At 40.8% G+C, this 25,181-nt stretch overlaps 1 protein-coding gene across 1 annotated transcript; it reads right to left on the reverse strand.

Moving 5' to 3' along the window:
* Nucleotides 1-8,947: 8,947 nt before the first annotated feature.
* On the reverse strand, nt 8,948-14,700 carry LOC137602841 (cell adhesion molecule DSCAM-like). The gene is made up of 14 exons (XM_068325905.1): nt 14,577-14,700; nt 14,084-14,422; nt 13,277-13,405; nt 12,813-12,977; nt 12,645-12,715; nt 12,271-12,517; nt 12,086-12,172; nt 11,942-12,010; nt 11,400-11,528; nt 11,148-11,312; nt 10,699-10,751; nt 10,257-10,356; nt 10,150-10,180; nt 8,948-10,073 (listed from the first exon to the last, which is right to left on the reverse strand). The coding sequence occupies exons 1-14, from the start codon at nt 14,638-14,640 to the stop codon at nt 10,016-10,018; spliced, it is 1,707 nt and encodes a 568-aa protein (XP_068182006.1). The 5' UTR covers nt 14,641-14,700; the 3' UTR covers nt 8,948-10,015.
* Between the last annotated feature and the right edge of the window lie 10,481 nt (nt 14,701-25,181).

The raw sequence follows: 25,181 nt of genomic DNA on the forward strand, positions 1-25,181 counted from the left end.
GGAGGCAGCCTGTCTCCGTCAGTGTTAGGTGTTCACGCTGACAAACACACAAAGGCAAGCACACGGCGTTGGGCTAAGACGTTAGCGCTCATCGCCTCTAAGAATTGAACTGTGGGATACATGAGCATGATGCTTTTGGCTTTGTCAGTGTTTCACCATGAATAGTCAATGATTGACCTCCAACCTGAGGCATCAGTGACAATCTCTCATCGCCATCCATAACTATCTGCTGTCTCGCACGACTGAGAGCATTTTCACACTTGATCCTGTTCTTAACCAGCAGAGGGATGAGAAAATACTCAGACCAGGGTCAGCGGCTGTCAAGTCGCTGCCAGAAACTTGCTCCTATCATTGTGTGAGGAGATCCGATGACATGGAGGGGGGAGCTTTTGGAGTTTCTCCTTCATTTCCAGGGAGAGATATGGAGCCCAGGGTCAATGTTGACTGTCAACCAGTCGTGATCTTGGCTGGACGCTCCTTAATGTCCCAGGCTTCAAATCATTCTCCTCGAGTGGGAGGAAAGAAAGTCAGGAGTTGGGACTGCAGCACGGAATAAACCCAGGCTTAATAGCTCACGCATGCACACACACACACACACACACACACACACACACACACACACACACACACACACACACACTCACAGACACACACGTACACATGCACGAAAACTTGTACTGTACATACACCAGTCTCGATCTGCCATCTGGAGAAGGCAGGTACAGGGAGGCTTTTCGGTGAACTGTGTGGGAGTTGCAGAGATTTGGGCAGAGTGACAGAAAAGGTGACAGAGAGAAGTAGAAAAAGTGAGAAGAAAAAAGAAAGTGTGGAAGGAGGAGCATGAGGTGGGGGGTGCAGTGAAATGGGATTAAAACAGCATCAGTCGGGTCTCTTATATTTGTTTTAACTGGATGCGGTCAAACCATCCAGGCTGCACATTTGTCTTCTGTAGCAGCATTGAAGCCTGACCTGGAAAAATCCCCGTCCACCTTTCTTTTACCTCCATACCACAACAACACACACACACAGAAACATACACACAGACAATTGCAATTCAAATGCCTCCTGAGCTGAACGGTTTCACCACAACGTTAAAGCCAGAGCCAGGAGCATGGCCCATAATGCTCTTCTCTTCCCAGTATAAAGACAGAAGAAGCAGCTCTGCGCCAACAACAGTACGACATGAAAACACTTCGGACACCACCACAAACCAAAAACCACTCAAGGGGAACTATGCTATGGCTATAGCAGGGATGTAACAGTCCAGATTGAGTCTTCACTTCAAACATGGACATTGTCTGAGCAGACGCAGGGATGCAAAATAAAAATGGACATGCTGACTGGACGTCCTCTGATCTGTGAGCTTTTCATAAGTCTCGCCCAAGACGGACGGCTCAGACTAAACAAGCGGTCTGTCTGCAGCCTGGCAGGAAGCTGCCCACATCACATGAAAGGATACAAATGAAACACACAAAGAAGAAACAGATGCAACTAGATTTTTACATCCAATAAGTTTTTACCGACAACAAGAAGGCCGGAATATTCCGTGACGAGTATACTCCTGACCGTGTGATCAGCTCCTGTTGACACTCTCATGTCTTGTTCATGCGATTGCTTCACTTATGAAGGTTTTCTGTTGAGAAAAACAAAAAGAGGAGGAAAGAGAGTTGGGGGGAAAAGAGGAGGAAGAGTAAGTGGATGATGGAGGAAGAGAAGTTGCGATCATGGTAGAGACTGCTTCTTTGTTCTGTTGCATTAATCTGCTCTTTCTCCAGTTCCCCTTCTCGTTCCTTTGATCCACTGTTGGATCATCCCCTTGATGATTCACTAACAGCAAAAGAAATTAAATACACTGGATTGACACCCCCCCCTCCCTCCCACCCCACCGTTCAATTCTTTGGCAACCCCCCCCCCCCATCTCCTTCCTTCGTCTTTTCTCCCTGGGGCCTCCATTTCTTCAATAGATAAGCAGCGGATCTGTTCTTTATCGCTTCACTCTCCATCACATCCCCTTTTCCCTTCTTTTCCTCCTTCCCTCTTTTCTTTTTTTCCTCTGTGCTGGCTTTAATCCCAGCCTCGCGGTGGATGCATGTCAGAGATGTAATTCCATTGTTTAACATGCTCTTCTGAGCCCCCCACTCCCCCCACCCCAAACTCATGTCACTCCAGGGGCAATATGCATATTCATCAGGTTTAAAAAACAAAAGGCAGATCACTCCGTTTGTCGTGTTCCGCAACCAGCGCTATTCAATTCTCTCGCTTTCTCTGCTGCTTCTGGTGGATTAGTGCATGTTAAACATATCTCAGACACGCAAATCCCGTGTAGGGAACATACAGACATTCAATCAGAGAAGGAGAGTCTTTCCATACAATGCAGCCAAAAAAGCTGTTTATAGTTTGTCTCATATGGAGGTACTGGGACGTCTGGGTAGAGTATGGAGCACTGTGATAGTTGGAGGCACTAAAAAACGAAAGGAGTGGATGTTTTAAAACCAATACGAGGAAAAAGGGGGGGTCAGTTATGCAAAAGGACATGTTTGAGACTGTAGGCCATTCATCAGGCACCGAGACTCGGTCCTTGGGTCCCGCTACTGTCTGCTGGGAGACGTCCAAAATGCAGCAGCACACAGCTCCAGGTTCCCGGCTCCGGGGCCAGACTGATGTAAATAAACCCTGACCGCACACAGAGGCATGTTGCCATCTCGCTCTCACCTCACATAGAAACGGCCTAGGAGGCCACACTGTCGGCCAGAGGATAGACGGATCCCAACCTGATGGAGGAAGGGAAAGGAGAGGAACAGGGAGGAGGAGGGAGGAAAGAAAGAACGCATTACCGAGTCAGTTTATGCTTGTTATGGGAAGACATTCAAAGAAAACAAGAGTGGCATCAAGGTTTAGTCGCCTTGGTATTGTATGAATTCGATTCTTATTTGTGATTCTTAATTGCGGTTCATGCCGCCTGAGGTGTGCACACGGATGGATCTGGTTAGTTATTTTTTTCCAGGGCCCTGTCATGACAGATTCGCATGGCTCCTCAGCGACTGTTTGATTTATGCGTCAGGACAAATATGGGTCAAAATGAAACATCCAACATGCTGGATTCTTCTTTGCTTGTTCTTCTTTCTTCTTTTTTTCATTCCCTTTGCACTTTCTTCTGTTCAAAGCGCTGCTCAGCGGGACCGTGTGTCTCTGCTGCTGCAACCACAGCGAGGCTGTGTGTGTGTGTGTGTGTGTGTGTGTGTGTGTGTGTGTGTGTGTGTGTGTGTGTGCGTGTGTGCGCGCGATGAGACGTGACAAGCGCCTTCATCCTCCCCTTAGACTCCACATTCCACAGCGCTCCTCCACTCGCTCTGTGTGGCGCGCTTTTCATCTTTCCTCTCCCCATTTCTTTCTCATTCTTCTTCTCCCTCTTTCTCTCTTTCTGCTCTTCTTCTCCTCGCTCTCACAGGTGTACGGAAGGCGCATAGGAGGAATGAAAGGGACAAGATTCTAATTAGAGGAGGAGGCTGAGACAAAAGCACAGGGATAACGAAGGGAAGCAACGATAACACATGTAAAACACAAAGCCTTAATCTTAGAGAGCGTTTGGTGGGATCTCTCATTTCTCTGCCTCTACGGTGAAGCGAGGCATGGGGGGGGGGCAACAAGGGGGGATAGGATGTGATTATGAGCACAGAGCTGACAGACAGAGAGATTGGCATGTGTGTATCTATGGATATATGTGTGTAATCCCACAGGGCCTTCAACTCCCCTCTGATCCTAGGGACAAACTCAAAAAAAAAAAAAACCAGCCGTGTTCACACACATACACACACACGCTTGCACTTTCAGCATTGTTTACCTTGTTGACAACAAAGTACCAATTTATTGAAGTAACTGCATCTTAATTCACACCTATGAAGAAGTTTCAAGCGTAAGTCGAGTCGCTCCACTTCGTCTGCAGCAAGTTTTCACGTAGGATAGAAAAATGCAAAATATCCACAATATATTTTTGGCCAAAAAGAAAAAGCTGGCAGCTTCTCAAACTTTATCCATCCTTACCTCCAATGTTGTCTGGCTATGCATGTGGATTGTGCCTTTTTATGTATTTGTGTCGCCTCTTAGCTTCACTGTCATATTACTGCACCTCCAGGGTCCTGATTTGATAAGGCTCTGGGACTTTGGTTTCCTTGCCACTGCTGTGAAACACCATTCAGATGATGAAACTGCGGTGCAGCTGTGTCTTTGGCTCACGGTGGGATGATGGTGTCTTTGAGGCGCTCGGAGAGGTTGGGGCGAATTCTCACTGATGAAAGATCCTGAAAATGTGACTCTTTAGCCCAGACACATACATCGTCTCACTGAAGACATGTTGACTATAGTTAGCTCTGTGTGTCTGAATGTGTATATGCGAATCAGGACTCGGGTATTTCTTTCTACATATGAAATATAATATAATATAATATAATATAATATAATATAATATAATATAATATAATATAATATAATATGATATGATTTGATATAATATAATTTATAAAATAAGATAAATACTAGGTCTGAGAGCATTTTCCAGTCAATATAATTATGTATTTCTCTATTCAGCTGTTCAATAAGCTAGTAAAAACAAGTAAAAATTCAAAATATGAAATAACAAACTAATTATTCCTAAATGAATTACATGTAGGACTCTTCCTTGAAGAGTCTGCCCAACTATTTTGAAAACAAATGTAATGACCCAGAGACAGCTAACTAAATTTAGATCAATATCAAAATGCAAAATATTAATATTAATTTTATCATCTTTTTGCACAAATCCTGTCATGATGTTTACATCTTGTGAGTTACTGAATATAACAGTAAAGATAACCTGGCAAAGCACATTTCCACAGTCTTCCCTCAGGTAATGCAAGACTTTAGACAAATGTTCTGTTTGTTCACCACTGAATGGCCATCTTTCAAAAGCTGGCATGCCAGCACACACACACACACACACACACACACACACACACACACACACACACACACACACACACACACACACACACACACACACACACACACACACACACAGGAGCATATCATTTTTTTTCTCCCCTGTGGAGAAGGTAGCGACAATATTACAAACCAAAATCATAACACATTGCCTTAGGCCAGAAGGAGCAGAAAGCCAGCTGTGTAATCGAATTACTGTCTGACAGATAGATAGATAGATAGATAGATAGATAGATAGATAGATAGATAGATAGATAGATAGATAGATAGATAGATAGATAGATAGATAGATAGATGTGTGTGTGTGTGTGTGTGTGTGTGTGTGTGTGTGTGTGCACATGTGTGTGTTGTACTGAGAGTGACAGCAAAGAGCCTTATTCTCCATTAATAACAGTCACTAATCCCCTGATGTGATTACCTCTCCCTCCCTCCTCCACAACTTTCCCCCAGCTCCCTCCATCCTTCCACACTTCTCCCATTCAGCAGAGCCAGCCACTTGTCTTCGATGGCAGAGCTCAGCTGGTCCAATTCCCTGAACAGAGCCAAGACTTCTGCTGTGTTCAGCTGCCAGGACGATGGAGGTCTTCCAATTTGACGCCTCTCCTTACTAGAACTCGCCTCTGGGCAGGTGTATGAAAAAGCAGAAGTCAGTGGTGTTAACACTGAGGAGGAAGCACGTTTAAACAGATTAAGACCCGTGTTAAAAGCTCTGACACTGAATGCAGCCTGAAAGAGAGGTGATGTTTGATATGAATCGTTCAAGATATGGTTTTGGATGTTGAAACGTTTATGTAAATATCTGTAAGCATTAAGGATTATGGGTGTGCAACGGGAGGCAACAAGCATGTCAGTAAAGCTATTTTTGTCCTCAATGACTGGCTGCCAAACACATTTTTTTCAGCATTTGATAAACTCACTACATCAGAATAAAGTCTAGTGTGTTTCTATGGAAACTTAGACCTCCAAAAGGTTGAAATTTGCCACTAAACTCAGGATATGCTCATAATAATTACATAGCATCATAAATAACAACAAGGTTTTTAGTTCACGTGCATCAATAAGACAAGTTCTGTATCTAACCACGCATCCACACATCGAAGTAAAGTGTATTAAAAAAAAAAAGTTCAAAGTTGCCTCATAGAGTGTTTTATTTAACATTAAACTATTTCCTTTTAACTTGAAGATGTGTCCTGTTATAATGGAGGATCACTAAGAATTAACATGAAGGTTAAACCTAATACCTTGTAGATGCAGAAACTGACTGACAAATACTCACACACACGCAGATGCAGATGCAGATGCAGGTCCCCCAGGGAGGCGACAGCACATCCAATGTTGTACTTGGTTTACTTGGTGATGTCTCCATGGAAACTGTTATGTCTGACCTTCAAACGTGTGCTGCCTTCCATCTGGCTCAGGTTGGCTCATCAGATCACATCAGCACACACAAATGAACCATCAGATGTCAGCATTAATGAGGGGATATTTCGGCTGCTTTTAGATCACCATCAGCACCAGAATCCATTTCAGATCCTGCAATGAATCTAAACTTTGTTTCCAGCTGACAAAAACCACATGGACCCGATTTTATTGCAGGCCTGCATTATTTTCATTTGTACGATGATAGGCATGGTATAGCGAACGCTAACAAGATGAAAAGTTGTGGTGGTGGTGGTAGTGGTGGGGGTGATAAGGATGTGATTTAATTTGTGCGTCTTTCATCACAAAGCAGACTGTACTCCAGCAGGCGTGCTTTCATAAACTGCTTCCACGTCCACCTTCTTTGTTTAACCTCCCTAATGCTTTAATTTCTGCTCCGTTCAATAGTCGCATCTGCTCTGCTGTTCAGATGGGCCAACATCTGGCAGCTCCTTAGACCCGGGGTCGTGCATCCGCTCTGAGGCCTGGACACCAGCCCTTCCTGCGGAGTGCGGGCTTTGGTGCGTGTGGTACTGTTCAGGGTCCCCGTTTCCTGAGAGCTGCTGCCTTGATGTGGTCAGAACTAGAGCACATGATTTATTACAGCACTAACTCTGTCCCCACTGCTGAACTGCCATTATTTTCACCATGCACCCCCCCCATACCCCCCCTGCTGTATCACACAGAAGCCTTTACCACATATAGCTGGCATAACCCTGTGTGGCTTACATAAGGACTGTAGTGTTGTTGCCTGAATGGATGTTTGGTCTCGGTAGATGTTTAAAGCGGTTGGGAAGTCATGCTGTGATCAAGGTGACAAAATATTTGGGGTGATGCCACACAATTCAGTTGTTTCCAGTGCGCCCTTTGCTTTGCTGGATTGACTAATGGTTGGTTATCTTGGGTGGTTTACTGGTGGCCCAGGAGGAACCAAGTGGGGTGTGGGTGGAGGTGGCTGCGGGGGGCGGGGGTAAATTGGCTTTTTAAATGAAACAACCTCATCAAAGTCATCCAACCAGCACTTACAAAAATCACCTTTATGTCTTTCCTTCTGTTTATGGGAGTACTATGTAAAGTTATCAGTACAGCATGGGCAGAAAGGAACACGGATGAAAGGGAAGAAGCATGGAGAGACTTAGCAAAGAACCAAAACAGGAAGAGTCCAGTGTTTGTTTAAGCAAAGGTTGGTTTAGAAGGTGAGGAAAAAGAAGGACAGGGGAAGCGTGGGGTCCATTATGAGAGGAAGTCCAAAGAGGAGGGATGTGGTGGGGTTGTGTTTACATGTCACAGACACAGACTGCACTGTGGCTTTTTGTATGCTGTGTGTCAGTTTGGGATGGGCTACCAATGCAAAAGCAAAAATCAAACGATATTTAGAGAACTTTAGGCAATTAGTTCACATCTCCGGAAAGAGCGATTAAGCATCTGATGCAGAAGCAACAGTTTTGTTTTGGGGTTGTTGGGTTTTTTTTTGGTTGAAGGCTTTGTTTAGAGAGGATATAAACAAGCACCAAAATGACACAGAAGCTAATTTTAACCACCCAAACAAATATTGACCACTACTGCGGTCCCCCGCTGAGACACAAGCTTGGGTATCCCCTTCCTGTGATCCTACATTAGGAGAAGACTCCCTCGCAGGCAGCTGCCTCATAGCTCCATGGGAGTATCAAATCTCCTCCTCTTCCTCATCTCCTTAATTAGGACAATTAAGAGATTTACAGGACAGATGGATGGAAATCCAGCTGGCTGCAGTGCCTGCCCCAGAGGACGGCTCTGTGGATAATTAGGAGAGAGCTGAGTGAGCGGGAGAGCGTCAGGTTCCCACGTGTGGGATTCTGGTGCCCTCTGGTGGTTGGAGGTGGACACTAAACATTAAACTCTTTTCAGTGTAGTGAATAATGACTGTTTTCTGTATTTGATTAGATTAAATTAAAGTAAGTAATTGCCAAACTTGATATGGTAGATTTTAATTTAAGAAGTTTTCTTCTCTGTGATTCCACCAGTGGATTTTGAGTTTTTACTCAGGAGCAGTTTGTGCAATAAAAAAAAAAAAAAAAAATATATATATATATACGTAAAAAGATTTCAAAATGAGTTAATTCCAATGCTCTATTCATGCCATATTTCACCCGTGTTCCTGTTGTAAAGCTTGGGACAATTAACTAATAAAAAAATGCGTATTAACTTTTTTGTGGACAGTTTAACAAAAGTAAATTATTAATAAAATAACTGTAACTGAACAGTATAAAACGTTAATTACCAGAAAGTAAAATTCCCAAAGATATAAACTAATTTTATTATAAATAAAACTAGCGGGAACCTGTGGAAATTCCACTGTAAAACAATAATATCAGACTTTGTTTGTTTTCTTTTTTTCTTTGCTGTCACATGAAAACAAACCGCTGTGTCCGACAGACACAGAGAGATGTTACTGTGTAAAATATACATCGTGCTGCTTGATGAGCCACTTTAGTGAGTGTCTACAAGAACAGGATGTGTTTCTGCCCCACCAAAAAGGACAACTTCAGGATCACGTTTTAATGTGATTGATTGTTTATTGCGTTATTCAACTTGTTGTTTTCTTGATGTCAGACACAAAAATAATCAATAATTGTTTTAACAACTTGATTTTCGAAAATCTCATTTGAACATGAAACTCTTCATTTGACAACATAAAAACTTGTTTTAAACATAAACAACTCAGATTATGACCTGATACATTATATTATTATAATGACATATTTGGTATCACAGCATTACATCAACACAAAAGGTTCCATCCGACAGCAAAATAAATATGTCATAACATTAAAAGTTTCTTGTCATAACTTGAACAGTTTGTTCTTTGTAATAAAAAGAAAATTTCTTTTAGTAAATCAAAACTATTATATTGTGATAATTAAGCAGTAATGTTATACAGGGATACCTCGACCACGTTGTTAATTAGTTCCAGGAGATGTGATGTAAGTCGAAAAATACCTAAGTTGAATTAACTTGTCTTCAGGCCAAACTGAGAATAATTCTTAGTTGTCTTCTGTATTTATGAATCCATTTGAAATAATATTTGGATAATACAAATATGTTTTAAGCTTACAAACATTTAAATTTTATTTTATTTACAACACTGAAAAAAGGTAGCTGTCTCGTCTTCAACCGTTTCTTCCGCATTGCCAGTAATGGGGGTTGCTACAGTTTAATGATATTATATCACTACATGACATTATTATTATTATTATTATGTTGTTATGCATATTAATTGTACAGTAACTTGATATTATGTGCTTTTAATGGCTTACTAATTATTTTTACGATTCCAATATTTGTGTTTGACAGATGTAAAGTTTAGTAAAATGATATAAATTTGATTTTTATTTTTACATGTATTTTTTTTTAAACCAACCCATAATCCAGGACTACGTAACTCAAAACAATATAACCTGAGGTAAACCTGTAGAGTGATATTGTTTCATTTTTATGGCTCAGACTGAATGAAACATGCAGGTTACCCTCAGTGACACATATAATAAACAGAATAAGGTGTATACAGTCACTTTGCTCTTTGTTCATAAGATTTAACCAATTTGTGAGTTCTCAGTTTAAAGTATTGTGTATCCTAAGTGTATTACAGCTCCTGTAGAGACTCAGAGCCGCTTGGGCGTAGCGCTCCACTACTCAGCCACCTGCAGAGAATATGAAGTCTTTATTCAACCAGAAATGGAAAGTAAAACCGTTAGGTCCCCGGATGAAAACACTCACATGTTCAGGCTGCCCTTTTTCTGTTTTAGTCCTGTGAACAAAGAGTGGGCACCAAATAAGTATCACTGTTACCTTTATTAGGCTGAAATGGGTTCAGCAATACTCACGTAGTTTCCATACAACAAGAATGGCAATTATCAACACCACCAGCACCACGGGCACCACGACGGCCACCAGGCGACCACCTCGACTCTCCTCGATGCTTGTCTAGCAGAGAGAATAGCAGAACCCTTACTAGAGGCACCGGTGTCCTTTCTGCTCTGCTTTGGTGTCCACTAATGTCTGAATGAAGGGCTAAAATGATTTGAGCTGGCCTGTTGCTCAGCTGTGTTCAGCAGGTAGCTGTTGATGTATCTACTTTGTTGCTGGCAGGCAGTGAACAAGCCTGGAATGAAACCTGCCAGTTTTCTAGTTAACTGTTTTTCTATCAATGCCTCCAGTATAAGCAGCATTTTCCTGCTTATGCTTTAACGCCAACCTTAAATACAGTGAGTTTTGTCTTGTATGGAATTAGTATGTGATTAATGTGCTATAAGTCTTATTACTTACAGCTGCCTGTTTGTCGGTGGATACAGTTGTAAAGACATCATCTGTCTGATGACCTGTCAGGATCAGTCACAGAGGGAAGGAAATGAACAAAACATTGGAAAGTATTTCATAAAATGCTAAAATAATTCATGGAAGAAAGAACCATGAATTATATTATATTATATTATATTATATTATATTATATTATATTATATTATATTATATTATATTATATTATATTATATTATATTATATTATATATTATTATATTATATATTATTTAAGAATTCTGGGAGGGACGATGAAGGATACTATTTTCTACACCTAGTAGAGAAAAACAGAAGGGATCTATAGCAAATGCTAGAATCACCAAACATAAAAAACCAAACCGAGTCCTCCTGATTTATCAAATTAACACACAACTGAGACAGTGAGAATGAAAACGCTGTTTGATTCCAGAAACACAACACCTTTCTCTCTGGTGGTGATGGTGAGGACGTTGCTCGCTTCACTGGTACCCAGACTGCTCTCAGCAAACATACGGATGTTGTAAGTCGACGGGTTCATTTCTATTATTGTGGCGTCTGTCTGGTCAGGGCTAAAGTTCACAATTGTCGGTGTGGAGTCCCACGAGGCTGCGGAGAAAAAACATGCATAATATTAGGAAATGCCAAATGGATCAAGAATCTCAGTCATATTTGAATTACAAAGCTTTTTCTTACCATTAACAGCTTTATACTCCAGGTAAAACCCCATAATGGGGCTGTCACCTTCAAACCCTGGAGTCCATGACAGAGAAATCGTACAGCCTCTGACCTCCTTTAACTCAAGCACTGGGGGGTCTGGGGGCGCTGGGAGACAAACAGCAGAGACATTTAACATAGAGAAGCGTTGCAGTTTAGTTCAGTTTGTGAATTTGAGAACGTGCACAGATGAACCCTGCAGCTGTGAGTAATGTATCTACTGTACTTCTATAACCCCACCTCCGGTCATCTGAGTTGGACCTGGGTACAAATTTTAAAAATGATCCGAGGAACAATAATGTTAATCCTGTGTCTGTGGAGCATTTTGTTAAGTTTCCTGATGATCTCATCACAAATTGTAATGATTTTCATTTTAGGAGACACATTGCATTGCTCCTAATCATAACCATTGTAAATTCCATGTGGGTGTTTTTTTTTGTTTTTTTTAAAAATATTTATTTATCTTTTGCAATCAGGGTTTTGAGTTTAGAATCAAAGCTCCATATAAAGACATACAGTACCTGAGGTGATACTCGTGGTTTTGTCTCCCCATGTTGTGGCAGCAGTAACAACCGTCAAAGTTTCGTTAACTTAGGTCAGAAAAAAAAGATCTAGTTAATAATCCATACCATCCTCGACTGAATTCAGAGAACTGATAACGATACCTGAAGTGACGCTTGTGGCATCCTCGACCCACATTGTGCCAGCAGTGGAAGTAGTCATGCTAGGTGAGACTGTGGAAGTCTGGTGAACTTTAAAGTTAATAAAGTAAACCACAGTTACTTATTTGATATGAAGCCTATTTCATGCTTTTTAATGGTATTTTGCTGTGTCTATAGATTCCTCTCACCCTCGTCCAGAGTGGAGCAGAGCGGTGCAGTTGAGGCAGGTCCTATCCCTGCATTTGTTCTGGCCTGTACGAGGACGCCGTATTTAGTAGAAGGCTTCAGGTTACTCAGGATGATGCTCTCCAGCTCCCGCGTGGCGGCCACACTCCGGTGCTGCCATCTTCTAAACTGCCTAACTGCAGGATCGTACTCTCTGTAGCTGATGCTGTAGCTACGAAGAACCCCGTTTCTGAGATCAGGGTGTGGAGGCTGGTGAAGAGGAAGCACTCTTTACTACAAAGCAACCTTCTCTTACATAGAGTACTTTAAGAGCATTTTTTACCCTTATTGGAATTATCCAAAACAGTTTTGTGTTTTGAATCATGAAAATAATTACCTTCCAAGTGACTTTAATGCTTTTTGAGGTAAGGCTTTCCATCTGCATGTCCAGGGGAGGACCCTCAGGTGCTGAAGGGAACGTGATCATTGATGAAGAGTCCATTAGAAAAACAGTGCAATGATAATTCTAATGATTTTATTATCAGTAAGCAGTAACTGCCTCCACCTGATTCTTTAGTTGTGACTGTCAAAACATTACTGGCTCCGCTCATGCCCACACTGTTGGCCGCAAACATACGAAGGTTGTAGCTCTTGGCCGGACGCAAAACCATCAGAGTCACGTGAGTAACATCATTTGAGACCTCAGTGCTGGCAGCAGTATCCCAGGATGCTGTGAAGGAGAATCCATACTTCAGTGGAACATTGATGCAAATATGGACACCAAGCTCATCATAACTGTATGACAACACCGGGAGCTGTACAGCTTAAAAGGAGGGGGCATGAACAGAAGGCTGTAGGGGGTTTAAACTGTCTGGAAGTACTGAAAATATGGCTCCTACATCACATAAAGATTCATTTAAGCTTCATTACTTGTGCACAATGACGACAAATAAATGTAGGAAATGGAAGAAACAAGGTATTACCACTGGAGATTTTAATGAACAAAGATGACATAATTCACGGGCTCACCCTGTTTGTTCTTGACATCAATCCTGAAATTTGTTATGGGTCTGCCACCATCAAACACAGGACTCCAGCCAACAGTGACCGCTTTCTCCTTCACTTCTCTTGCCTCTATCTTCAGGGGATTAGGAGGAACTGAACAAAGAGGAAAAGTGAATACATCTGTACAAATTTGAAGACCTTGTTCTTTAGTAAATGCAGCAATACCACAGTGTGGAAAAATATATTTGACTCAAATTAAAATTATGCATTCATATTCATATCTATGAAAAGTATAGGCCACAAAATCGAATAAATAAAGAGCCAAAAATACTCATAAAATCTTCATTTTATATTATATCACCAAGTCAAATTTATTTGAATTGGACTTAAATTCTTATAATGAATTAGCTAGTTAGATGCATTCTTAAATCATTGAATGGAGTAAATAAACATTTCCCCCCCTGTAAAATATTGGAATAGAATTTATAAAGGAACATAAAATAGAATAAAATCTAAAAACTAAAGTGCCTCACAGCAGTAGTTATGGTAGTAGGGAGTTTCCTCCCACCACATCACTGAAGTGCTGAAACAATTAGACGAGTCTGTCCTAGTCATGATTGTCTCCTGGGCACCATTGAGTCCAAAAATCAATACAGCAACAGATGGAAGCTAAATCACCAACAATATAGCAATCAAGTTGTGACTGAAGTCATTGATTAATTTATATTTAACAAACATGTGCTTCAGCACATAAAGATCAAGGAACTTTCTTTACTAACGTTTTTCTTGTCTCTAACACTCACGTAGCTGTAATCACATTTTGGGTCTCACCTGGCACCACCGTCAGAGTCAGCTGATGCTTGTGGTCGTTGAACCACCCAGGAATTTCCACACGGCAGCCGTACGTCCCCGAGTCGCTCTCCTCCACCTGCCTGATGGTCAGTGACACATCACCACCTCCAAGGTTCCCCAGCAGCAGGTAGCGCTCTGACAATCTGCTGGTCACCGACGTCCCATCGGACTTGATCACCTCATTGGCACAGCCGTGATTGGGAATGGCTCCCTTACCCCAGCATGCAGAAAGCTTACCATAGTAATTAACATCATAGTTACATGTCAGAGTGACATCCTCTCCCATTCTGGCTAAGATGTTTCCTGTAGATGCAGTGCCTGAAAAAGATAAAGTGTGCTGTGGGTGTTGTGGGAAATTTGTCAAGATATATAAAATTAAACCTTGAAATAGTTATAAATTTATAGTTATAGATATAAATTTATGGTTATAGATATAATTTTTAAGTTATAAATATAGTTATAAATATCTTACCCAGCAGCAGACAAAAGAAAACATTAAAACACTGGAGGAGACATCTATCTCTTACTTTCATCATTGTAATGTATTGTCTTGGAGTCAACTCAAGGATTTAGTTCACCTACTGAATAGCTCTAAACCAAACCACAATGTGGCTTGGGCTTTGAACTCATTCTAAGTCACATGATGATGCCCCTGAAATGCTCACACTAACAATTCTTCAGCAGAAGAGGAATACAGAAGTGGACTGTTTCCTTTTTGAGGTTTTAGTTCCTTAATCTTGAGGTTATACACTGGTTCAAACTGATGATGAATTGAGGTTATCAACAGACTCCTGTTTATTTTCTCAGACCAATCTGACCTTCATGAACTTTTAACAATATCTTTGATTTCCAGGGTTGGAGAGCTTATCATCTACAGAATTTAAACCATGAACACTTGGAAAATATTTGCACCGGTGCAAAATAGCAATGAGAAAGTATTTCAAAGGATCCTGGTTTTAAGCGTGTCTGTCTGTTGTCACTGAAACAAGATGTCTTTTGATAATTTGTTGTGTTGTTTTGCAAAAATACACACAGATTAGCTCCTGAAATACAACTGATGAAAATAGAATGTCTGGTTTACTCAAGGGTTATGTGTTTCTTAGACTGCTGAGCAAACATTTGGGTCTGCAGGATGTTTAGTAACTTCCTCTTTCACCACTACCACAAACATGTACCTGGGTCATGTCACTACTACACTAATACACTACACATTTTGTGTAATACACAGCTAGATACTTTATTAAGATTGATTTTAGTTTTGATATCAGGTTCAATTTGTATTTACAAAAGTTTTTTTGTTGAGATTAAATGTATGGCCTTGTACAACTTGTTCCTGTAGTCCTCTGTCTGAGCATTGGTCAATTACTGTACTGTGTACAAAAACAGACAGCAGTGAAAGAGAAGCGTCCATACAGCTGCTACTGTAGAAAACACAGTTGAGTGATTAAAATACAAGAGAAATGTTGAAATGAATTTCAGTATTTCTATTTCAATTTTGTTTTCACAGTTTTGACAAATGATCTAAATTATAATTTGTTGGAAACTTCACATTTATTTTGAGTGTTTGCATTAAAGTACCTCATATGATGTTAACATTTACGAGTTTTGATACATAAATATTTGAAGGTATGATTTTACATTTACTGAGAACATCCATCCATCCATCCATCCATCCATCCATCCATTTTCTTGTAGACAACTGTAATTGTCTTGTCTTCAGCTGATTATCTGCCTTATGGCTCACACGTCCGAAGGAACTTCTTCCAGCAGGATACGGACAAAAGTGGGATACACCCCGGTGACGCCAGCTCACACAAAAGACAAACAACTCACTCATGCTCACACCTATGTATAACATAACCGACATAACCCTGAGTGTTCATTATATTCAAGGCTGTAAATGTTCCTTTGGTGATTTTTCAATTATATGTTGAATCCAGGAGGTGGCATTGTGTCCACAAGTATAAACCATCACAAGCCTTTTAATGCCTGATACTTGGAATTGAAAAATTAAGGAAAGGGAATACATTAGTCTCACATTTAACAAATTTGTCCTTTTGATTACAATCTGAGAAATGAAGCAGCCTATAAGCTGCTACCTTACAAAATTAGATATGTTTACTTCACATGTATTAACAGATAAATTTAAATGTTCCCCATAACAGCGACTAGATAATAATGATCATGTTTTTTAAAAATACCAGGATCTTCTGAGAAATCTTCAGATATTCATTATTCTTGCAGTGTTGTTTGTCCCTCAAGCTTCAGGATGAAAATGTTCTGATCGTTCTGAGATGAATAATTCAAAGAAAAAAAGACAAAGATGACGTGATATTCTCTGTTCAAGGAACCATATACCCCGATGGGATGTTAACATGAGGCAAAGTGTGATTTCATTCAGTGATGCATTCTATTTGTAAAGGAAAAGAACATGGGTTGATTTGTTGTCACTGACTTGTTGATGCTAGATCAAATTTGCAGTAAAGGATTAAAGCACAACGACTTTTGGTAAAGATAGATCAGTAATAAGTATTAACACTGCGTATTTCTTTTGGATTTGACTCCAATGTGATTTGTATTCCAGTGACATGTAAAATTAAGCTGAATGTCACGGATGTCACAAACTCTAATCACTGAAAATAAAGGTTAGAATCACAATTCTGTTAGGGAAGACAAGAAAGATCCATTATGCTGATGATTATCCAGGCAGGCTTTGAATTCTTTTTGTGATGAAAATAAACCTGATCACGAGCTACATGAGCAATTAGAATCTGCACAGAATATTACAGGATGTGTCATCAATATGCAGCACATTCAGATATATTCTGTATGTTTAAAACAGTAATTGAATAAAAGAATGAAGGAGAATAGCCGTATGCACTGATGCAGATGAAATCAAAGACCTCAAAAGAGGCCTACATCCAGTAAATTAAAAGATATTTTTTTCATTTCTCTGAGAATTAATCAAATGATTTGATTTCACCTGTAGAAGAAACTGAACCGACCCATGTGGATTCATTCACGCCACATCCACAGAAAGGGTTTAAAGAGATGGAAAATAATTCATTCACTTCCAAATAACTCAGACGCTCTCATCCAGTGTCAGTAACAGCTCTAGCTGGCAATAAGCGACGCTAAAATAAAATGTTTATGATATATAAAATGTAAATTCATTTGGTCCTTAAATATAAGATTGAAAATAGATGTCTGGTTGACTCAAGGTTTCTTTGACTGCTGAGCAAACGTGATGTTTGGTAACCCAGCTCATAACTTCTTTCTTTGCTAGCAGAAACGTGTAGTTGGTACAAGTCACCATGAATATTCTTCTGAACTATTTACATGTCAGCATTTGGATTCAAAAGTTCATTCTGATGTTAATTTTCATTGTAACAAATTATAGATCTGTGAAGGACAGATTTACAAACAGCAGTAACAGGTTCCATCCATCCATTGTCCAGTCCCGAGGGGCTTGAGTCAATCTGATAGAGGTGCGCTCTAGAGTTCATCAGGTCATCTCAGGCTGTCAAGTTAAAAAGAAAAAAATTCTGGAAAACAAGAAGAGAGATGACATCAGTGTTTGAGAGACTAAAACAAACTCTTCACAAGTGGGCTCGGAGCCGAAAGAAAAATCAAGTGTCGTAGTTAACAAATATGTGTAGTCGGCATTTCACACAAAAGAAATAACAGTTCAGAAGTTTTCAGTATGTATGACTGGCCTACTATCAAAAAACTTTTTTTTGAAATGTGAATTGAGGATGAAACCATCTCCCATTTGATGCACCTCTTCCTGGATAAGAGTCTACACTAACAGTTTAGTAATGATCAAACCCAGCAGTGGTGTGGTATCTCATGTAAACCTGTGCTTTTGAAGGCTATGAGATCAATTTGGAAAGTCAGAAAATGAAAGCAAGTTATTATGTGACTGGAAGAGTTTTTACCTCCACCAAGACTTACCTGAATCAACACCTCGATGTCAATTTGCCTAAAAAAAAAAATCATATTTTTTCCATTGCAGGGGCCGAATGTGCATAAAATTGTATTAAAATTTGTTAAGAACTTATTCAGTTATTCTGTTAACTAGAAGAATTAACATAAGCTCCAGTCTGTCGGTAACCATTTCATCTCCTGAGCCAAATGTGATTTAAGTTGCTCTTTCGTGACATCAGAAAGTACTAAAACACTGTAAGCTGCTTTTCATGAAGGTTAAAATTTCCCTGTTTATAAATTTAAAATTAAAAGTTCAAAAGGTTAAGAAGAAGACACCCTCAGCCAGTAGAGTGTCCTCAGTAGAAATCCTCTTCCTGGGTTAAAGAAATGCAAACATTAAATAAAATCCTCCATTTTTTGACTTCAGCTGCTCGCTAATAACCCATTTTTAATGTGTCGAATTAATCTCAGAGGCACGTGACTAACAAACAGTAATCCATTCCACACTCAGGGGAAATAAAGACAGGATTATGATTATGGTGAAGAAGAAAATAGCTGCCACCCCAACAACATGTTCCACCAGCAGGAATGCTTTGAGCTGCTGCGACGAAAATTAACCTTATCATCGGGACTGGGTCAGTTATAACTGACAAAATTGTTTTAAACATACGCTCCACTTTCCTGACACATGCACATGCGTATTCAAAAATCATATAACTGAATTAATATTCTGTTATATTATGAAATAATAATTTTGTATAATATGAAAAAAATATATAAGAAAGAGGCATACTTAAAATTTCAAAGGCTTGTTTCTAAAAAGAATTCAAGAGTCAAATCACTTTTAGACAAATTGCTAGTATATAAAAATACACCACCAGAGTATTTTAAATTCTAAAGTCAAGAACAGTTTCTTTTTTCCTTTCATTTTTTTCTTTAAAAACATACACACTTACACACAGGAACACCATTTCGTTATTTAGCTATTTTAATCTTGGAGAACTCAAAACAACATCAGAATTTTTATGCAGTTCCATGAGCTTGTATTTACTCATTTCAAAACCACAATTATCATAACTCAGCTCTTGCAAAGTCAGTGAAGTCAAATGATGCAAATCAAAACATGAGTTGTTGCAACGTTAAAAAATAAGTTTATATTTTATCACAGAAGACAAAACAGCAGCAATGAACCTGCCTTTAACAATAATAATCAGGAGGCTCCAGGGTAATGGTTTCCATCAGCACATCTAAACCGACTTCATGGTCAATGAACTACCCTATAGGCAGACAGCTCAGCATCACCCCACTGAGCATTTAGCATGGGGAGCCATCTGTCTGGTAGACGGTACCTGGAGGACCAGCTGTGTCAGAGCTTTTGGACATGGACACCATCCGTCTTCCCCAGCGGAAAGTCTGGATGCTTTAATTTTGTCAGTTATACCCACAAGACCGATGAATTTAAAGGTGTTTGACAGCAGACAGTAATAACTTTGGATGATAGAGACTTTAATTGTAATTCTATACTGTCATGTGAAGCTCATGGATTCTTCCACCCTCCTGTGCATACCCCCACCACTTTTCACCCTTATTACAAATAAAGGAAAACAAAAAGTACAAGATATCGACTTACATTGAGTCAGGATTGAGAGGAAAAAATAACAACAGCCACGCATGTCTGCAGGCGATTGTATAACAGTGTCCTGAAGAGAGGATGAGAGAAATTTCACCCCCTACACACTCCAGAATGGATGGAGTCTTGAACTGAAGCTTTAGCTTCCCCCCTTTGAAAAGCAGGAAAGAAATCAATAATCATCTTGTCTACTTTTGAACTCCATGCTTATGATATGCAATGTGCTCACTGCAAAATAGATCCATCTCATATTCTGTTAAGAAGCACATCTGAGTGCACCCGATATTTGAATTCCCCTGCAGTGCTCACAGGGCACAGACAGTTTTAGACTGAAATGCCCAATCTTTCAGTCATGATGAGTGAAAATTTCATCTCGTCTCCAGTTGTTGCCAGTGATGGGTTGTTTTTAAGGCATGTCTCTCTGCTGGCACTTCTGGAGACTACATGTCCTCATCCTCTACTCTTTCTTAAGATTATTGCAGTTACTCAATTGTTTTCCTGATCCTCCACCACTAAAAGGCTTCACCTTTTGTCATCATCTTACTTAAAAGCCCACAGGCCACTCTCCGGATACTTGCTGATTTTTTCCCTGTGTTTAAAAATTATGTTTTTCCACTTGTATGCCATCTCGAACAAGTGAAATCCTATTAGGTTTAAGAGACTCATCAAAGTGATGAATAAACTGAAGTGATTAGCTTAATTAATTTGGATCCCTTATGATCATGTAAACCACTTTAAAGTTTATTTTCTTCCTTTTTTTAATATCTTATTTTGAAGTTCCTTGCCAATAAATGTCTTTCTTATTTAATTCTCGTGCAGTATTATTGAATTTTATCATTTATTACTTTGTTTAAATGGAATTAATATTTAGCCCCTTTTTATCATCTCATTTATCATCAAGGCTTCCAGTTGGGGTTTGTTTGTACCTGTGTTATCAGTGTATGTACAAATATTTTTCTTGTTTATTGGTTTATTGCCTGTACAGTGATCCCTCGTTACCCGCGAATAATAATTTATTCTGTGTTTTAAACGTGAACTTATAGTACAAAACTACAAGTGTAAAATAATAAACATTAAAAAATGAATTTTCCCTTTTTTACGATTTACAGTGCGCCCTCATTCTTTGCGATTAATGGGTTACAGGACCACCCGTGAAAAACAAAATTCCGCAATATGGCAATGAACTATTTATTTTATTATTTACAGTAATTAAAATATTTATGAACCCCCCCATACGAATATTAAACCACCTTACATCTGTATTACCTTTTCCGGGAATCTTACAAACTGTTTAAAACACTTTTGTGTTTTACAGAAGTACGCTGCGTCCCATAAGTCTCGGAACGCAGCGTATTTCCGGATGCTGTCAGCCAATAGAATAAACGTACGGTATCATGTGACTACCTACTAAAAATCTGCAATGCAGTGAAGCCGTGCATCTTGAAGTGTGAATAAGCGAGGGATTACTGTATATGGATTTGTGTCTATTTGACCCATTTAGAATGAGATGTCACACGGCCTGAAGGGCCTGTCTTTTCAATAAGCTTGTGTCTATACTGTATGTTCAAAGGCTTCCTCCATTATTGTATGACTCTTAGTAATGGAAAGCGAGTGTCAGTGTGTATATATGACGGCAGTAGCTTAACAAAAACACTTTGTCTCTGCCAGTTTTAGTCTGACCCACACTCAGCTCCACCTATCTAATAGATTGTTAAAGAAGTTTTTTTTTTTTTTAAAACCCTGTTTATCCTCAAGCAATGAGAGCTAGCAATTACAGGATGAGAATAATTTCAGGCTAGCACAACTAGCTAACTCTTATTTTAGCAAGGAACTTGCGGCTTTACTGTGGAAAAGATCTGGCCCAGAATTTATAAAGTTATTCCCTGAAAATACACTCAACAAGGGTCTTTAAGGCGCCAGTGGGAAACAGGGCTTAAATAAACAGAGTAGCCACGAATCATCCTAGAATGTAAACATAAGCTGTGTGGTCCAACGGACGATTAACCCAGGCTTGTTAAAGAGCAGTGTGATTTGACTCCACAATACTGTGTTAATCTGGGTGAACAATGAGTGTGTGAAGAGGTGTGAAGTTATTCAAAGTCCAGCTCGTCACCCAAAGGTAAGGAATATACAGTGCGAAAAGTCTGATTCTATTTAGGTTCAACCAAAGTTGATCAAAGTGCTTCACAGAAATCAACTATACAGTACATAGAAACAAGTCAACACAGGACACATAATCAAGACAATTAGTGGAGCACAATGTCAGAAATCAAGTTGACTAAAGCCAGTGATCCAAGCAGTTAAACAACCAAAATCATACCATAAATTACGGGCCGCCACGGAGAAGACTCGTTCACCTGTATTCTTCAGTCTAGTTCAAGGAGCTGACTGTACGATCTCAGGCCTGGTTCATGAATGTGTAACGTGTTACACAAATAAGGATGTGTCTTATATGTAGCTTAACCTTATTAAAAAGCAGTTAAATCCTGATGCAGACAGGATGCCAGTAGAGTGAGACTAAGGCCCCGTCCACACGATGCTGGAACTTTTTCAAAACGCAACTTTTTTGTTACGTTTACGCCTTCCGTCCACACGACAATGCAGGTATCCGGAATGAAAACGCAACTTTTTAAAAACGCTGGCCAAGGTGGAATTTTTTGAAAACGCTGGGTCTGCATTTTTGTGTGGATGCTGTATCCGCAACTTTTACTATCCGGGGGGGGTGTCTCCGTGTCTCTGTGACGTCATACATGTGACCCCTGTCTACATGTACAAACGGAGCTAAAACCGGCTAATTTCTGATGTATAACAGCTCCACGTCGAACATGCATTGATAGACATTCTTTGCACTTAAATATTTGTTCATCCGTTTCTTTCTTTATGTGTCATAAAGGTTATATATGTATTCGCCAAAGACGCCGACGCCAGTTCTAGGTCAAACCGGGATGTGCTGTCTGCTGGTGGGAGAACTATGTGATGGAGGTCCTCCTCCAGGAGGAACAGTGTGATTTTCCACACGTCCCGGTCCTCTCTCCTGTTGTTCTCGGAGTTGTTCTACTTATACAGGTGTTGATCAATGCACTGATGCGGATATGTGTGGTTGGAGATCTTTTTGAAAACACTGTCGAGTGGACGCGAATCGTTTTTGATGCAGGGTGAAAAAAGTTGGGTTTTCAAAAGTTCCGGCATCATGTTCACGTTTTTGATGCAGGGTGAAAAAAGTTGGGTTTTCAAAAGTTCCGGCATCATGTGGACGGGGCTTAAAACTGCAGTAACATGCACCGATGCCCAGTGGCTGGTGGACCTGAGGACTGACCACAGCTGCCTCCCAGAACAAGAACCAGTAACCATCTCAGTGGCTGACATCCAAGAAAGAGTGTCAAAGATTTGGTCAGCACCGGCACCTGATATGATCCATACATACTGGCTAAAGAAGCTGACAGCACTCCATGAGCGTCTAGCAGCACAGATGAACTAGCTGCTAAGGGATGGGACGCACCCAGAATGGTTGACTGAAGGCAGGACAGTCCTGATCATGAAAGACCCACAGACGGGATCTACCCCATCCAACTACCGGCCAATAAGCTGTCTCTGTACATGACGGCTAAGATGAGTAGGCACATGGATCAATACATGAGCGGGGCACAGAAAGGAGCTGGTAGTAACACCAGGGGAGCCAAGCACCAGCTACTGGCGGACAGAGCAGTACACAGAGACTGTAAGAACAGGCAGATCGACTTGTGCACCGCCTGGATAGACTACCAGAAAGCCTACGATTCAATGCCACACACGTGGATACTGGAATGTCTGGAACTGTATAAGATCAACAGGACACTAAGAGCTTTCATGAAGAACTCAATGGGAATGTGGAAGACAACCCTGGAGACTAACTCAAAGCCATTTGCCCAAGTTAACATCAAGTGCAGCATATACCAAGGGGATGCACTATCACCACTGCTGTTCTGCATAGGCCTGAACCCCCTCAGTCACATCATCAAAAAGAGTGGCTACGGATACCGATTTCGTAGCGGGACAACAATCAGCCATCTCCTCTACATGGATGACATCAAGACATCTCCTCTACATGGATGACATCAAGCTGTATGCCAGGAATGAGCGAGAAATTGACTCACTGATCCACACCAACAGGATCTACAGCGATGACATAGGGATGTCATTCGGATTAGACAAATGTGGCCGGATGGTATCAAGAAGAGGCAAGATGATCAGAACTGAAGGGTTTACCTACTAGGGGGCAGGATAGAAGACATCAAGGACAGCTTCAAATACCTTGGAATCCCACAGGCTAATTGCAACCATGAGGAGGCCGCAAGGAAGTCATCCACAGCCAAACTTGCCTTACCTCCAGTAGAGTAAGGCAAGTCCTGAGAAGTCAGCTGAATGTCAAGAACAAGGTCCAAGCCATCAACATGTATGCACTACTTGTCATCAGATAGCCTGCTGGGATCATAAGCTGACCATAGGAGGAGATAGAAGCCACAGATATTAAGACTAGAAAGCTCCTCACCATGCATGAAGGGTTTCACCCCAAGTCCAGCACCCTGAGGCTGTACACTAAGTGGAAAGAGGGAGGCCGAGGACTAGTGAGCATCAGGGCCACTGTCAAGGATGAAACATTGAAAATCCAAGAGTACATCAGGAAGATGGCCTCAACGGATGAACTGCTTAGTGAATGCCTTAGACAGCAGAAACCTGAGGAGGAAGAGGAGGAGGAAGAGACAACATGGAGGGATAAGCCCCTACACAGCATGTACCTCCATCAGATAGAGAAAGTGGCTGATATCAAGAAGACCTACCAATGGCTGAATAAAGCTGGACTGACAGACAGCATAGAGGCATTGATCATGGCAGCACAAGAACAGGCCCTAAGTACAAGAGCAATTGAGGCCAACATCTACCACAGTAGATCTGATCCAAGGTGCAGGCTATGTAAAGAAGCCCCAGAGTCAGTCCAGCATGTGGTAGCAGGGTGTAAGATGCTCGCCAGCTCAGCATACATGGAAAGGCACAACCAAGTATATGTGATAGTGTACAGGAACATCTGTACCCAGTATGGACTAGACGTACCCAAATCCCAATGGGACATACCACCGAAGGTGGTTGAGAACGGCAAGGCTAAGATCCTGTGGGACTTCAGCGTCCAGACTGACAAACAGCTGCTGGCTAACAAACCGGACATAGCGGTGGTGGACAAAGAGCAGAAAAGAGCAGTGGTGATAGATGTGGCGATTCCAGCTGACGCCAACATCAGGAAGAAGGAACACGAAAAGATTGAGAAGTATCAAGGGTTGAAAGAACAGGTGGAACATATGTGGAAGATCAAGATGAATGTGGTCCCCAAGGTAGTAGGAGCACTTGGGGCAGTGAACCCTAAACTGGAAGAGTGGCTCCAGCAGATTCCTGGAACAATATCTGAAGCCTCAGTCTCAGTCCTAGGAACAGCTACGACACTGCGCAGAACCCTCAGACTCCCAGGCCTCTGGTAGAGGACCCGAGCTT

Source organism: Antennarius striatus, chromosome 10 (assembly GCF_040054535.1).
Source record: "Antennarius striatus isolate MH-2024 chromosome 10, ASM4005453v1, whole genome shotgun sequence".
Classification (NCBI taxonomy): domain Eukaryota; kingdom Metazoa; phylum Chordata; class Actinopteri; order Lophiiformes; family Antennariidae; genus Antennarius; species Antennarius striatus.

Excerpts from the sequence above, each read along its gene's own strand:
- LOC137602841 (XM_068325905.1), bottom strand. The coding sequence starts at position 14,640 with ATGATGAAAGTAAGAGATAGATGTCTCCTCCAGTGTTTTAATGTTTTC. Across the intron at positions 13,406-14,083 it reads GACTCTGACGGTGGTGCCAG|TTCCTCCTAATCCCCTGAAG; the intron begins GTGAGACCCAAA and ends CTCTTTGTTCAG. Across the intron at positions 12,518-12,644 it reads GCATTAAAGTCACTTGGAAG|CCTCCACACCCTGATCTCAG; the intron begins GTAATTATTTTC and ends CCTCTTCACCAG.